The 15,883-nt window shown below is 45.9% G+C and overlaps 1 protein-coding gene across 1 annotated transcript; it reads left to right on the top strand.

The window, feature by feature from the left end:
• Positions 1-238: 238 nt before the first annotated feature.
• Positions 239-14,962, top strand: Galr1 (galanin receptor 1). Its single transcript, XM_057788556.1, has 3 exons — positions 239-901; positions 5,175-5,240; positions 13,108-14,962. Exons 1-3 carry the CDS (start codon positions 239-241, stop codon positions 13,423-13,425), a joined length of 1,047 nt encoding a protein of 348 aa, XP_057644539.1. The 3' UTR covers positions 13,426-14,962.
• Positions 14,963-15,883: the final 921 nt, after the last annotated feature.

Consider the following 15,883-nt stretch of genomic DNA (forward strand, 5'->3'; position numbering starts at 1 on the left):
CAGCACCGCCCCCTCTTTAGCCAGGCCGGGCGTAAAGGACAGTTCGACCAGGCACTACCGGACGCTGCCCCCTGCTCTCCTGCCGGTTGAGGGAGGTTCCGGCTGGGGATACCCGCTCTCCTTGCCCTGTGCTGGGCCAGCTGGCGATCATTGGCTGCAACTAGAGCCCGCTTTCCCCGCCTGGCACACCTTCCCAGCGCGCTCCGTTGCACAGCCACCGAGGGGTGTCCCGTCAGTGATGGAACTGGCTACCTTGAACCTCAGCGCGGGGAACGGGAGCGATCCAGAGCCTCCCGCTGAGGAGTCCAGGCCGCTGTTCGGCATCGGCGTGGAGAACTTCATCACGTTGGTGGTGTTTGGCCTGATTTTCGCTATGGGCGTGCTGGGCAACAGCCTGGTGATCACTGTGCTGGCGCGCAGCAAACCCGGCAAGCCGCGCAGCACCACCAACCTGTTCATTCTCAACCTGAGCATCGCAGACCTGGCCTACCTGCTCTTTTGCATCCCCTTCCAGGCCACCGTGTACGCACTGCCCACCTGGGTGCTGGGCGCCTTCATCTGCAAGTTTATACACTACTTCTTCACCGTCTCCATGCTCGTGAGCATCTTCACCTTGGCCGCGATGTCTGTGGACCGCTACGTGGCCATTGTGCACTCGCGGCGCTCCTCCTCTCTCAGGGTGTCCCGCAATGCGCTGCTGGGCGTGGGCTTCATCTGGGCGCTGTCCATTGCCATGGCCTCGCCAGTGGCCTACCACCAGCGCCTCTATCATCGGGACAGCAACCAAACCTTCTGCTGGGAGCTTTGGCCCAACCAACTCCACAAGAAGGCTTATGTGGTGTGCACTTTCGTCTTTGGCTACCTTCTGCCTTTATTGCTGATCTGCTTTTGCTATGCCAAGGTGAGTGGGAAGCACTGTCTGGGCGGTTCTCACGCACTCTTCTTGTCCCTTGACTGAGCTAGCTCTTCTATTCTCTTTCCCTCTCCACTCTACTTTGTCTCAGCTTGCTCCCACATGATTTGTGGTTCAAGAAAGTTAACTTCGAGTTTGAGAGGTGCTGGGGAGAGTTTGTGGTTCCTGTCTAGAAGTTGGGTAGAGACATTTCCCTCCCTGTTTTTCTTCAAGGGCGCTGCAGCTCTGCCTCCAAACGCCTGACAGGGCATAGAGAGGCTGTAGTTATGTGTCCAGGATCTGCTCAAAAGGCTAACTCCACCTCAGTTTCAGGGGTTTTAAACAAGATTGGAGGACTCCCAGAAACTAATATAACGGGACAAAGGGGGCTGCAGAGAGCCTGTGCTTCCTCCAAGAGCCAGCAGGGGCTCTAGTTGCCCCTCTTAGTTCTTTGCTGATAAGGCCCTTGGAACAGTAATCTTCCCACCTAGTTCCTTGGCTCCTACACCTCAGTAAATTCTCGGAGTCCAGGCTCTGTAAGACTCTGCTCAGCAGGCTAGGGTTTTGGATTTTAGCTTAGCGTTCTAAATTCCAAGCGGGAGGCCCTACTTCTCCAAAGAGACTTGACTGAAGTCCCCAGGGGACCATAGGTGGAAGGACAGGTGCTCTCTCCAGGCAAGGCTGTATGGACAGTGTTAGGGATTCAGGTGGAGAGCTCACTCTGGAGAGGGACGGCTAGAACACACAGCTGGAGGAGGTGTGTGCTTATCTTGTCTTGATGTACTTGGAAGGACCTGTGGCTCACAACTCCTAAGGAATTACAGAGCAATGGGCATTTATGTTAATCAAAAGTCTTAGACTATTTAGGTACTGCTTGATGTTCCATTAATCCAGAGTGTATTTTTAGTAGCCACTTGATGTGGCTCTCAGGGTTGCCTCAGTGTCGCGTTTCCTTTTAGGGTACTGTCAGAACCAGGAAGGGAAAAACATCCTCAGGGCAAGTTCTAATGTTTCCATGCAACTTTATCCTTCCCTGACTCCCGATCTTTCAGGCTGTGACAGTAGGACCATACATAACATAACCTGTCTAGAAAAGCAATGGTTCCTTACATTCCACTCATAAGATGAATCTCCCCTAGAAAGAAAAACACATTTAAAAGAAGCCATCTTCCCCACATCTCTATGAGCGGTGTGTCTTTTGAACGGCTATATTACCTGAATGAGTGCACTGTCTCCAAAGCTGCTACTCCAGCCTAGCTATTTGAAAGTAGTGTTTTATTCATTTGGTCTTTTCAAATGTAAAGCAAAGGCTGCTATGCACAGTGAGCTGTGTGGGGGGTGTGGATACACACCCACTAACTTGTCCTGTGAGCCTCTGGATGGGAACTGTCACCTCTATTTTATTAACAAGAAAGGGGACTTTCAGAGGGATGCAGCAACTGACCAGACAGTAGACTGGTAAGTGATTGAGGAAGGTTTCAGGAGGTGACAAGTAATTGGTCTCTGGAGGACAAGGGGCTGGGAACTAGAGCCCTACCGAAAATATTGGTCTCTGAAATTCCTAGTTGCTTCTTGAAAAGGAAACATGTGCTCCCTTCATTTCTCCCAAAAGTCCCTAAGGGGGGGAATCATTTCAACCTTTGTGGAAATGAAAAAAATGAGCTTTTAGGACTAAACAGGCTATCAGTAAAGAGTCTACCAAAGTCCTATAGAAGACAAAGTTTAAGAATTAATTAATAGATGATCATTTGAATCTTTTTCATCCAGAAAAAGTTGGCTTCTCAGCAAGTATTCTAGCTAGAAACATCTTTTGAGGCAATGTTAATACTTGCAAATTTATCCCAGGCCCCAGACAGCAGGAGATAACTCAACAGGCATTGCTGTTTTTTGTCTAGCACTAAGTATGAGCCTGGCTCATGACCCTGGGACTTCAGTGCTAGGTTCTGAACTGGCTGTGTATGATCAAGAACTGGGGCTGAAGGCCAACGGGAGGAACCACAGATGGCCAAAATCGCACTTGAAATTACCGAGTGTTTTAGGATTTTCTTTTTTAAAATCAATGAATGAGTGGCAAAACAGAGATGATCTTTCCATCCATGTTTAGCAAGACAATTCTTTGCCTCTGAAAGACCCTGGAGCAGCCCCGTGTTCCTGAAGGTGGTTGCTCTCTGCACTGCAGGGCTCCTACCTGCCACTCTCCCTCTGCGTGCATTCTGCTTACAACCCTCCTAGGCCCGAGGTGAGGACACACACCTGGTATGCTCACTGTCTCAAGGAAGATCAAACCATAATGGATCCCAGCGTCTATATTCTCTTTCTCAATGGCAGGACCTTAAGATCTGTTACAGTGCGCCCTTTTGTGCTCATAGCTTGAGGTGTAGAAGAGAAGCAGAGCTAAGAAAAATATATCTACAATCATCTCTGTAGACTGTTTAGCAAATTCAGTATTCTTCAGTGCTGCAAAATTGACGAACTGGGACCCAATTTAGTTAGCCTGACTGTGTAAACCCGAGTAACATCAAGAAGCAGGCTACTGATGCTCCTGTCATGATTTTTTGTGTGTGTGGGGGGCATCTCCTGTATCCCGTTCCCACCCTCTGTGATCCCTAGTGATGTGCGGTCTTCAGACAACTTCCATTAGGAATTCACCGTCCTGGTGATGTATGACTACCTTGTGGTTTTTGCACTTAGCATGTCTGTCAGAGAGATAAGCTAGCTTTAATAAGCTTGCAATTATTAACATCTTGCAAAAGATGTTTCCAGCTAGAGTAGTTGCTTAGAAGCCATTCTGTTCTCTTCTCATGTCTGGGAGGACGAATGTGAATATTGTTGCTGCTCTTATATATGGGAATTTACAAACTTGCCAGTTGCTGCCAGCTAGCTCCCTAGTCCTGACTCCAACAGCGGCCTCCTGCCTTCAGCCCTCACCTTCCTCTTACAAGTTTTTCTCACTGTGGCTGTTGCAAACTTCTCGCTTACTGCCTTCTATGTATTTTCTGTGGGCAGAACAGAGCCACTTCACCGTCAGTGTCTCAGCGAGCTGTTCACTTGCTCCTGTTGCCAGCAAAGACTTGTGTGGCTGAGAGACACTGAGGTTTTTTTTTTTCAGCAGTGAGAAGTGTCTCTGTAGGGCAGGAAGACAGAGATTCGCACCTGGAGATGGCTGCTAGATTGCCTGCTCTGGCTGCTAGGATAGGGGAGGCTGGTAAATGAATCCTGAGGTTTCTCAATTAGGACTTGACGGATGGTGCTGCTTCCAGCGGATTGGAGCAGGCTTCGGCTGGAAGGCCAATTCAATTAAATTATTTCCATGCTGCGGTGTTGGAGGGGAATATTCAAGTGGCTGGAACATGCCTCTGTGTCCTGAGAGCCTCTTCAGAAATTCGCAGCCCCTTTCAAGCGCTTTGCCATTTATTTCAGGGTCTCCATCAGAACAGAGAAAACAAACCTGGGAGCAGCTCTGCAGGGTAGGCACCATGGAGCAAGTGGAGCAAGTTCAGATTGTGAATTCCTACAAATAATAGCAACAACAATATTCAAATCATATCTCTCAAATACGTCAGTGGCAAGAGAACAGGATGGCTTCTCAATGTATTAAAGCTAGCTTATCTCCTGGACACGTATGGTTAGAGCAAAACCTGCAGCCACTGATGATGCCAAATTCCTAAAAAGGAGTGTCTGAAGTCCACACGGTGTTTGAATTACACGAGAAAGGAGCGCTGCTGGCTCGCTCTTTGCTCTGAGAGATTTGTAATGGGTGGGGTCCATAGCAATCACAGTAACTAGTGCAGGTCTGGGGAGCCACACCAAGCAAATGTCAGGTTGTGTTCTCCTCCTTATTCACTTGGCTTTCTCCACTGGATCATGAACTCCCACAGCCTGGGTCTCTAGTTTCCAGTGTGTCTCTGAGCTGACATCGCATCCCATGTATAGTAGGACCTGGTGCTTTTAGACAGAAAGAACCAAAGCAAGTAGAGCAGTGGATTGCGTGAGTAAGCCCTACCCCCACCCCAGGTGAGGGTCTTTCTCCAAGAAACTCTGAACGTGTTAGCATTCTCTGTGGTTCTATTCATGTCTGGGTGTGGTCTCTCTTCCAGGGACACCTCTGAACATATTCAGTGGCTTTGATTCAGGGTTGTTTTGATCTAAGATGCATTTCTATTCTTAATGCTTCATAAACAATAGTATTATCATAGCAGAATGGTCAGTGGTTGCCACTGAAAAGGAGACAATGTGTAAGAAAGCATGAAGTAAACTGTTTTAATCTGTCTGCATTTTGCAGGTCCTTAATCATCTGCATAAAAAGTTGAAGAACATGTCAAAAAAGTCAGAAGCATCCAAGAAAAAGGTAATATTCACAAATAGATGCTGTGTCTGTTGATTTCAGAGAGCTCAGCTTGTTTTTGTTTTAAATTATCCTCACCTCCATTCACAGGTGGAAAGCCAGTTATCTGAGATGAACACTTTTGTGAACTGTAGTGGTTCAGGGTTTGGGTGGAGCAGAAGTTCAGCCTGTGTGGCCGCTAAACACCATTCGGCTACATTGGGCAGGGTGGGGAGATCAGGAAAGACAGACTTCCAGAGGTGAGCACAGAAAGGGCTCAGAGGGGCTTGTGATGTAATTTGCATGTTTAGCATCCAACATCTTAGGAGTGATTCAAAACTATCAGTTGGGTTCTCATCTGTGAGAGCGTTGGTATGTTGTTCTCTTCAGGCCCAAGAAAGAGTCACCTCATTGCTTCCCTATAAGGGAAGGGCTGATTTTGGTACAGAAGGGACAGAAAGAAAAATTGCTGGGCTCCTACCCCTCCTTAACTATTTTTCTCATCTAGGGAATCCCACTTAATACCGCCTTCTGAGTCATGAGAGAGCTTCTAACTTCCTGGGATTCAGTGCATTTCTATTCATTGAGGAAACACTGTTTTACACGCCAGGATTAATTTATCTTTTACTCAATGAAACCCATGTGACTTCTAGGTTTAGGCAGTGGAATGAAATTATTAGACAATATGATTAGAGGGAACATAACCAGACATTTTAGCGCACACACATTACCAATAATATCCTAAAATACCTTGTTTCTCGTTCTAAATAGTCACTCTAATCAATTATATATATTATGTAAATAATAATTCAGATAATCCTATTTGCTCTGAAAGTTTTGACTTAAGAACAACCTGCTCTGACTTCCCTATTTATCCTCATCAGTATGGAGAGGTCGCACTCCCCTAAGGCAACCCTACGAGTTTATAGACGGAGACTTGCCGCGCAGCTCTAGCTCTCCTGGAGCCTGTGATGGAGAACAGCTGTTTTTGACCTTGCAGTGATCCTCCTGCTTCTGCCTCCCAAAGAGACTCTTTTCCTCTTGCATTTGTGATACCATCACACATACACGCACACACACACATGTACATGCATACGCACACACGTGCGCACACCCATTTACCAGCTGCCTAAGCATAAATGACTGCCTCAGCCTTCTGCCGCAGCCCTCCCCTTACCTCCCAGCAGTTATTAGGTGGGTTTAGTTTTAAGCTTGCAGATCTTTCTTTATAACAGTAGATGAAGTATGATTTCTACGACAGGAGTCAGCCCTGAATAGTGCGGTCTCCTCTGCTCCCAGTTCTGTGTTTTAACAGTTCCCACATGCTCTTAATCTATTGGTTTCTCCTTTAAGCACCTCTTCTCACCTCCAGGAAAATGAATTCTTAAGAACAATTAAGGACTTGGTGTAATTTCTTCTTGGCAGGTTCTTCATAGAGTGTAGGTACTGTGTGGGAACAAGACAACCTCTGGTTTCTAAAAGGAATTAGCTTCCTTTGGGAGTCAGCATCAAGAGAAAAACATGGTTGTCCAAAGATGTTCAGTAGCATGAGTGTTTGGAGAGTAACAAACTTCAGGAGAGATAGCTCAGTCGATAAAATGCTTGGCATACATGTAAGCAGGAGAAACCGAGTTTGATCCCCAGAATCCACATTTAAAAAAGAAAGGAAGAGGGCTGGAGAGATGGCTCAGTGGTTAAGAGCACTCTAGCTGTTCTTTCAGAGGTCCTGAGTTCAACTCTCAGCAACAACATGGTGACTCACAACCATTTATAGTGGGATCTGATGCCCTCTTCTGGCATACAGTCATATATGCAGATAGAGCAGTCATACACATAAATAAATAATCTTTAAAAAAAGGAAAAAGAGGAGAAGAGAATAGAAAAAGAAAAGCTGGTGTGCCCTTGTAATCCCAGAACTGGCAAGGGAGAGACAGGCAGATCTTTGGAGGTTACTGTCTAGCAGTCCAGCCTAGTCAGAAAGCTACAGGCCAGTGAAAGACCCTGCCTAAGAAAAAACCAAGGTGGATTGTTCCTGAGGAAAGATACCTGCTGTTGTCCTCTGGCTTCCACAAACACATGCTCACAGCTGTGACCTACGTTTGTATGTGCATGTTTGTGTGCAAAGACACACACACAGACAAACTAGAGAAGAGGGGGCTTATTGGGATTCAACAGGGAAGAAGATACCTACCAATTATGCAAAATAATTAGTATTAATTCGAAGGATTTAAGCCAGGTGGTGAAATCCTCTAAGCTACTTGGAGAGCTGACACAGGAGGATACCAAATCTGGAGTTCAAGGCAAATCTGAGTCAGTTAACACGACACAATTTGTCTAAAAATACAAAGTAAACAGGAAAGAGCCAGGCTGCTGTTTTCATTGCAGAGCTTATTCCTGACATGCGAGAGGCTGAGGGTTAATTCCGACAGCCACAAAACCAAAGCAAGTTCATTCTGATGAAGAGGTTAACAACTCTTCTTAAAAAGCATTTGCTGAATCTCATCTTTGTCTTTGAAGAGATGCTGGTAAGAAGCTGAAAAGGTCCCAGAAAGAACAATGTGTTTAAAGGATGATGCAATGCCTGTAAGAGAAGATGCGGAAAACCTCACTTTTATTTTATAAGGAAGAACATAATGATTATTTTGTGAGCACGTGCCACATACCATGAGATGCACATGTAAAATGAATACCTATTTATGTAAAATTTACTTCTGCTCATTCCCACTATATGAGGAAGAAAGTTTGAGCACTGGAGAGGGAGACGTTTCTCCTTCTTTCTCAGACTCTAACCCTCACCGCCACTGAACAGGTGTCAGGGCTCCTCTGACAGATTTCATTGCCTTTTTGTTTGCACAGAACAAACACACATGACTGTGGGGTGTGTGTGTAAGAAAGAGGTAGGAAAGAAGAGATGCCTGGGGGGGGGGGGAGAGGGCAGGAGGAAAGCGAGGTGACGAGGAGAAGGGACAGAGGGGCAATGAGAGAGATTGAGATAGAAAGTCTTTCCGGCCGAGAGCAGCACAGATCAGCACTCCATTACAGAAGTTCTGCTGGGGACCCTTTCCAGATCTCGGTGCAGGTCTCCAGGACTCAGATGCTCAGTGCTTGCTGTATGAGGGATGGCGTGGGACTCTGATGCAGACTGGTGTAATGCATATCTCGATGGCCAGTGGCTGTGTCTCTCACCTTGTTACTATCATCAAATACCCCAAAAGAAGCCATTTATGGGAGGAAGGACTGTTTGGCTTGAGAGTTCAAGAGGGGCCAGCCTAACACGGTAGAGAAGGCACGGTGGCAGAGGCACGAGGCAACCGGTCCCATGGTGTTATCCTTCAGAAATCAGAGAGAAGTGCAGGAAATGGGCTGAGCTGAGAGACCTCAAGGTTGGCCCCCAGTGACTGGCTTCTTGCAGGTAGGCCCTATCTCATGGGCCAAGTCTTCAAACCTGTGAGCCTTGGTTAGAGGATACTGCACATTCCAACCACGGTAATGGATTGATGGGAGAACAGGCCAGTGGAGCAGAGATTTTGGTAGTGTGCTCATTCTGACATCATTTAGTTCCGGGCCTTCTCAGTGGCTGAGCAGTTTTGTGTCCGTGTGCTGTACTCATCAGTTAATGTGACAAGAACAAAATATCCCAGTGTGCAGCTCCTAGATGGTATCCATCTGTTTCCTATAGCTCTGGAGGCTGGAGGACCAAGGTCAAGTGCTGGTAGATTGTCGACTCCAGCCTTCTCTCTGCAATCACACATGCTGGATAGAGTGGGCAGCTCTCTGGGCTCTTTCATAAGGACAGTAACCCCACTCTGGAGGGCTCTTCCTTCATAGCCTCATCCTCCCTCAATGGCTTACCCCTAGATACTGTCATCTTGCTGATCAGATTACAACCCATGAGTATGGGGGATATACACATTTACATCACCAGACAGAACTTTCTGCATGAAGTCCATACAGTTATGAAGGTCTAGTCCAGCCCTTTGTGATGGGCACATTGTGTAGTTAGCCACATGTGGCAGGAAATGCAGGAAGAAGGTAGGATTTCTTTTCAGAAACAATTGCCATTTTAAATTTTAATATATATATATCAAGCATTTTGCCTGCATGTGTATCTGTGTGGCATATGTGTGCAGTGCATTTGGAGGCCAGAAGAGGGTTTAGGCTCTCCTGGGACTGGACAGAGAGTTATGAGCTGTCATGTAGGTACTGGAATTGATCATAGGTCCTCTGGAAGAATTGTCTGTGCTCTTAATCACTGAGCCATCTCTCCAGCCCTGCAGAAATAATTAAAAGCTTAATAACCTATTAAGGTTTTTGCTGAAGCACTGCTGGGCAGAGGATGCTTCTGGCTCGAGGCTAGCTCATCTGAGGAACCTTGGGGGCTACAGGAAGGATGGTAGAATGGATGAGACAGCTCACTGGGCAGCTGCTTCTGGGGGAAAGCTGGTCAAAGGCCACTGGTGCCCTATGAACTTCTGAGCTCTTCCAACAGATGCATTTTTGTGAGGATTTTCTGTTTTCTGACTTGTCCAGTGAGTTTTCTGGCTGTCGTTCACACAGCTGGTACAGCTGGCGCAGGGCTTTCATGTCCTCTCTTTGTACTTCTTTTTCCTTCCCAGCCAAGTTCCGTTAGCCACACCGCGAGTGAGACTCTCCGAAGAAAAGGCAGATGTCTCCAGCTGCTTGAAGAGAGCCGCTTGCTACTCAAGGGAGACTAATTTTTTTTTTTTTTTTAGATGAGTCCAGTGTAAGGAAGAAAGAGAAGGGACGCCAAAAAAGGACAAACTCAAGCGTCTGTACCGCTTCTCTGTCAGAGGCAGTCAGGGTTCTGTGCTCCGAACAAATGAAAGGTGGCAGTAATGTATATGCTGAGAATCACATCAGCTCTGTAAGGGCAAATGGTTTTGCAAGAAACCGGGACACAAGGTTAGAAAGGAACTTTAAAAACCTGCAGAGCCGCGTCTCTGTTACAGCCTAGCGCATCCCACACAGGGGAGTCCAGGTTACACGCTGATATTTAGAGGGATACAGCAGAGGCAGCTTCTCTCACCTTGTCAATGAGTAGAAATGCTTCTGCTATGGCAGCTGTCAGTATCAAGGGAAACCTTTTTAATTGCTTTCACTTAAGGTCCACGAGATAACCCCAGTTTTATTGTGGCTTTTATGCAGTTCATCAGGGAATCATTAAAGCTCCCGAGCTTTGCAAAGAGGCAGATTCCAAGGTAACTAATAACTATTATCCACTGAGTCAGTCAAAGTGACAGGACCCAGAATGCTCTTTGGCACACTGATCTACCACAGTCCTGAGACTTGGATTAGAGCACATGCATTATTCTGAACAGATCTTTAATTTTGAGATTATGTATTCTAGGCATATTGCTTTATGAGTTACATACTTGTGGAACCATCATCCATTAAGAAGGACAGTTTCTAATCAGGGCAGAGTTTCTGCTGCTAAATTCCCCTCTTTTCAGATACACTAGAATTTATTGAAAGAGTGAAAAACAAAGAAAGAAAAATAAAAAATAAAAAAGAAGCAGAAGTAGTAGTAGGAGAAGGAGGAGGGGAAAGAAGAGGAGGAAGAAGAAGAGGAAGAGGAAGAGGAAGAAGAAGGAGAAGGAGAAGAAGAAAGAATTCCCAGACTGGGAAAGCCCAGGGCTTGTGTGAAAAATACAGACATGTGAGACAGCTAAGAACATCCGCTCATGTGGACCTTGGTACTTAAAGAGACAGATAGGAGAGAATATCTTCTCTGAGACGCCCAGCTGAACCACTGTGGGACTCAGAAGCATTCTAGTAAGCTCTCATAGGTAGATGATAGTTCATATGAATTTACATCTAGTATTTGTTTATAATATTTGTATCATCAATTATCACGCACTTGCATTCAACACTGCCAGGTGACCACACACACACACACACAAACTGGCTCATATGCATGTTTCTGAGAAGGGCAGAGGGCTTGTAAACATTTAGAGGTTATGTTTGGATGAATCACAAATACCCAGAGAAACAGCTGCCATAAAAATATTGCATATTCAGGGTACACAGCCATTTGCATTTCAGATAAGATATGACTCCCCGTAAGCCGCCAATGGGTAGATCTGATCTTAGTTTTTCACTTAGCCCATGTTCCCTAAAAGAAGGCATGGAATATCGACAGGGTGGTACTTTTATAGAGAGACGGCCTGATCATCTTAGACGGAGGAGGCTGTGTTCTCCTGTACTGTGGACATCTTTTCTAGATTGTTTGATTAAAGCACCAGAGAATGGCAGTTCTCACACACTAATGGGCAAATGGATTGATAGCAAACACTTCCTTAATACGTGTGAGCTAATTACGTTTGCTCTGTGGCCCAGGCAGTAAGTGGACTTAATAGGTAAGCTTTTACTTTGTAACACCTGCCTGTGGGTTTTTAATAGCTGAGCTGGTTTAATGCTCACATGGTCCAGGCACAATCCGGGAATCATTTTGTTGGTTAATTTTCTTTGTTCATGAGGAAATCAAGTCTTGGGGAGGTTTTGTTGACTTTCAAAGATGATGGACAGACCTGCTGTCTGGCCAGTGAGTCTTGCAAAATCCATGGTGCCTCTTTAGTGAATTTAGCTTTCCTCTCCTGTACCTCACGCCTCCTAGCGTTTGATATTCTTGACCTGAAATCCAGCAAGTCCCTGTCTCTGCCTTCTAGGTCAGAAGTCTGGTCTCTCATTATCTTTTGAGTTCCATCCATACTCCATGATAAACGTCTACTGTTGTTATAGCTTGCTGCCAGGAGGAGTTGGCACCGTGCACTCTATTTCAGACTTGACATTCTGGAGCAATAGGATACCCTGTCGTGAGAAGCAGAGGAGGAAGTCCTGCCATGTATGACATCCCTGTCAGCAGTGTCCCTTACAAAAGGTCTTCTGAGGTTTGACCTGCTTCCTAGGTTGGTGGGCAGTAGGGCAAGGCTCAGTCCCTATGTGTTCCCTTGTGTTGAGATCACATGCCTACGACAGCTTCCTCCATTGGGCATCATTAGAGAACATGGAGACCCCAGCCCCAAATTTCTCAGTAGTTTTGAAATAGGAGCAACAAGAGAAAGGTCAAAGTTATGCTAGCAAGCAATGGGCATGATTGGCCTACAGACTACACTAAGAATAACTCTATGGGAATGTTAGCTCCCCAGTCTCCATCTTGTCCTCAGCAATGCTTACTGAGGAGACACCAGCATCTCCCACATGTTTGTGTGAGCTCCAGGCTCTCGATGGAACTTGGTGTGCACACACTGGAAGAGGCATGCTGTTCTGTTGTTGTTTTGTTTTCATTGAATCAGGGTCTTGTGTCTGGGTCACACTGGTTCAGAGCTCTGGTTCCTCCTGCTCTGGATCTCTTGGCTGCTGGTAGAATTCTGCTATAGTCCTTAATCTAGGTCCACTTCTAATCTCACGTTTATCACATCCTCATGCACTGAATACAGGCCTAGGAGTCAGGACCCTGTGAGGTCACAGCTGGGTCCTGAGATGATGAACAGAGAGATATTATGTGAGGTCAAATTTAACACTTTTGTTTGATCCCATCGAGGTACACACGTGTGCTATTGGGGTATGTTTTATTTTTTATTTATTTATTTATTTATTTATTTATTTATTTATTTATTTATTTTTGTTTTTTGAGACAGGGTTTCTCTGTAGCTTTGGAGCCTGTCCTGGAACTACCTTTGTAGACCAGGCTGGCCTCGAACTCACAGAGATCCGCCTGCCTCTGCCTCCCAAGTGCTGGGATTAAAGGCGTGCGCCACTACCGCCCGGCTGGGGTATGTTTTATAGTGCTGTGTTCTTCTGATGTAACTGGTGTGTTCGAGAAACTCCCGTTCCCTCTCCAACACTCTGCCATTGCTCCTCTCTCTTCCAGACTGCGCAGACTGTCCTGGTGGTGGTTGTGGTTTTTGGCATATCCTGGCTGCCCCATCATGTCGTCCACCTCTGGGCTGAGTTCGGGGCATTCCCACTGACCCAAGCTTCCTTCTTCTTAAGGATCACTGCCCACTGCCTGGCATACAGCAACTCATCGGTGAACCCCATCATTTATGCCTTTCTCTCAGAAAACTTCCGGAAGGCGTACAAGCAAGTATTCAAGTGCCACATTTGCAATAAATCGGTCCCCAGCGACACTAAAGAAAACAAGAGCCGAATAGACACCCCGCCATCCACCAACTGCACCCACGTGTGAAGGCGCACTGGGACCGCCTGCACCCCAGCTCCCATGTGGGTAGAGAGAAGAGGATGCAGTGGATGATCACGAAACACGGCAGCTCATTCTCCTGACCACAATCCATATCATTCTAAATACATTCCACAGCTGTTAGGTACTTTGATTGTTGAGGAACTCGTGGGTCCAGTGAAGTCCAGTTAGCTTCATTATAAAATTGTATTTCTGAAACAAAAGAAAATTGTGTACAGTTGATGTCTCTCAAGGAGTGAGAATTCAGTAGCATTCTACAAATAAGTTCAGATCCCACGGGACAAGGCCAGTTCTGTAAAGCAGTAAAGAATATTTGAAATCTACATTTTTTTTTTTGAGACAGGGTTTTGCTGTGGGATTGTCCTGACTGTCCTGGAACTCACTTTGTAGACCAGGCTGGCCTTGGACTTACAAGAGGTCCACTTGTCTCTGTCTCCTGAGTGCTGGGATTAAAGGCGTGCCACAGAACTCTATATTTTAAAGTCAGTTAACTTAGGGAAAAAGTTCTTTTTTTCCCCTTCAGTTTTGAGAGGAGAGGTAATAGTCTAGCCTGCATGTTTTAAAATACAACCGTGGCACAGAATAGTGGATTTTATTCCATCAAACCTTCATGGACAGGCACCTCTTTTGAGTAGGGCAGAAGAGGTGGCTTTTCATTCTGTCTTTATAAGTGGTCAGAGGTCTGTCTCGGAACATGAGGTCCATCATGTTCATCTCAGGAGATCAGCAGTGATTCTACTTTGAAACAAGCCTGTGAACTGGAATGTTTAGAGCGAACTAAGCAATGCCCAGGGATCTGCCGAGGACCAACGATCTGCAGAGGCACCAGGGGGAGAGTCCTGGGAAAGAAGACTGTATGTTTGAGCTTTCAGCATGTTCTTGGCAATATCTATTAGCTATGCCTCCCAAGAACCTATGAAGCCAGTCATCCAGTAACTTCGGTGGGATTGAAAACTGGACAAAATTTCATTAGACCCTGGGTAATATCCATGCCACTTGGAGAAAGCAAGAGAGATATTTGACTCAGACAGGCTGAAGACAACGAAACACATGGAAGAATATGCATGCCTAGAGAAATGCTGTCTTGTATGTACATACATTTTTTTAAAATTAAACTTGTCCTAACAAATGTTTAATGCTCATTTTCCCCAAATATTATTCCCCGGTGTAATGCTACTTTAGAGTTAGAATCCTTACCACTTGACTTACTAATGTAATTTTCATGACAAGTCCATATTTCTTTATACTTGCCATAGAAAATGCGGTGAAAAGACTAAATTTTCCTATCTCAGAAGAATAATGATTCGACTTAAGACTTTGATATATTTTAGGAGGTAGGAAACAAAAGCAAGACACATTTTTTTAATCAAAAAGGATGTTGTGTCAGTGCCAAACCGGGACCTGCTATGAAGCGTGTAATTTATGTAAAAAACAAATGTAATGTGAGCTTTTGGCCTGTGAACTTTTCTAGCTCACCCATGACCATCTCCCTGCGCGCAGTGTTTACATTTGCAAAGGTCCACGGAAAAAGAGAACTGTTCAAGTCACGGGGTGATGAGTTTCCAGCGGTCACCCAGGAAGGGCGAGCATGCTGGGATAGGCGGGTATTTTAAAGAGAACTGTAAGCTCTTTGCATGGACTTTTGTTCGTTTGGACTTCACTCAACATTGGAGCAAACGTATTTTGTCTTGAACACGACACCTCATGTGATTGGTGGGACCCAAAGCTGCCGGTGTAGATGTCGGCGGCACACCTTCTTCACACACGCTGTCTGCAGAGGGGCTTCGTCAATCCTGTGTGTGAGAGAGATTTTCCGCGCTGTAATAACTCCCTGTTCTGGCATGGTCAGAGGTATCTTAGATGCAAATGTTTAACAACACGTGGCAAAGACAGAGTTTGTCTAGAAGGAACGCTGGTATGAGCGCTGGTGGCTTGTGTTCACGCTCCTATATCTGTGTCCTCCCCAGAGAGCAGCATCTAAAATCAGAGCTACAGCAAGGAAGGGATAATTTGCACCCGCAACCCCCCAAATTCGCTAAATATTGATTCAAACTGCCTCTGCGGTGGGAAGACGCTTCCTGTGAACTGCCGATCTTCTCATTTTCTCTTAGCCTTGATCTTGAGTGCACTTCTAAAACAGCTTAGGATCCTGACTGTAGCCTACTTCCTGCAAAGACAGGGGATTAAATGGAGTGTTCTGGAAAGTGTCTATAAGACCTAGGCCAGATCAGTCACACAGGTGAGTATCGGGAGAGCCCATTAATGTGCCAAACTTCTAGCAGTATGGCTCTTCCTGGTAAGTGATTACCAAGATCAGTTTGGAGGCATCTTCCATCCCACACTGGATGGCCGTGACCTCCCTTCCATCCCACACTGGATGGTCGTGACCTCCCTTCCATCCCACACTGAATGCTGGCGACATCTCTTCCATCCTACACTGGATGCT

The sequence above is a fragment of the Chionomys nivalis genome, chromosome 14 (genome assembly GCF_950005125.1).
Source record: "Chionomys nivalis chromosome 14, mChiNiv1.1, whole genome shotgun sequence".
Taxonomy (NCBI): domain Eukaryota; kingdom Metazoa; phylum Chordata; class Mammalia; order Rodentia; family Cricetidae; genus Chionomys; species Chionomys nivalis.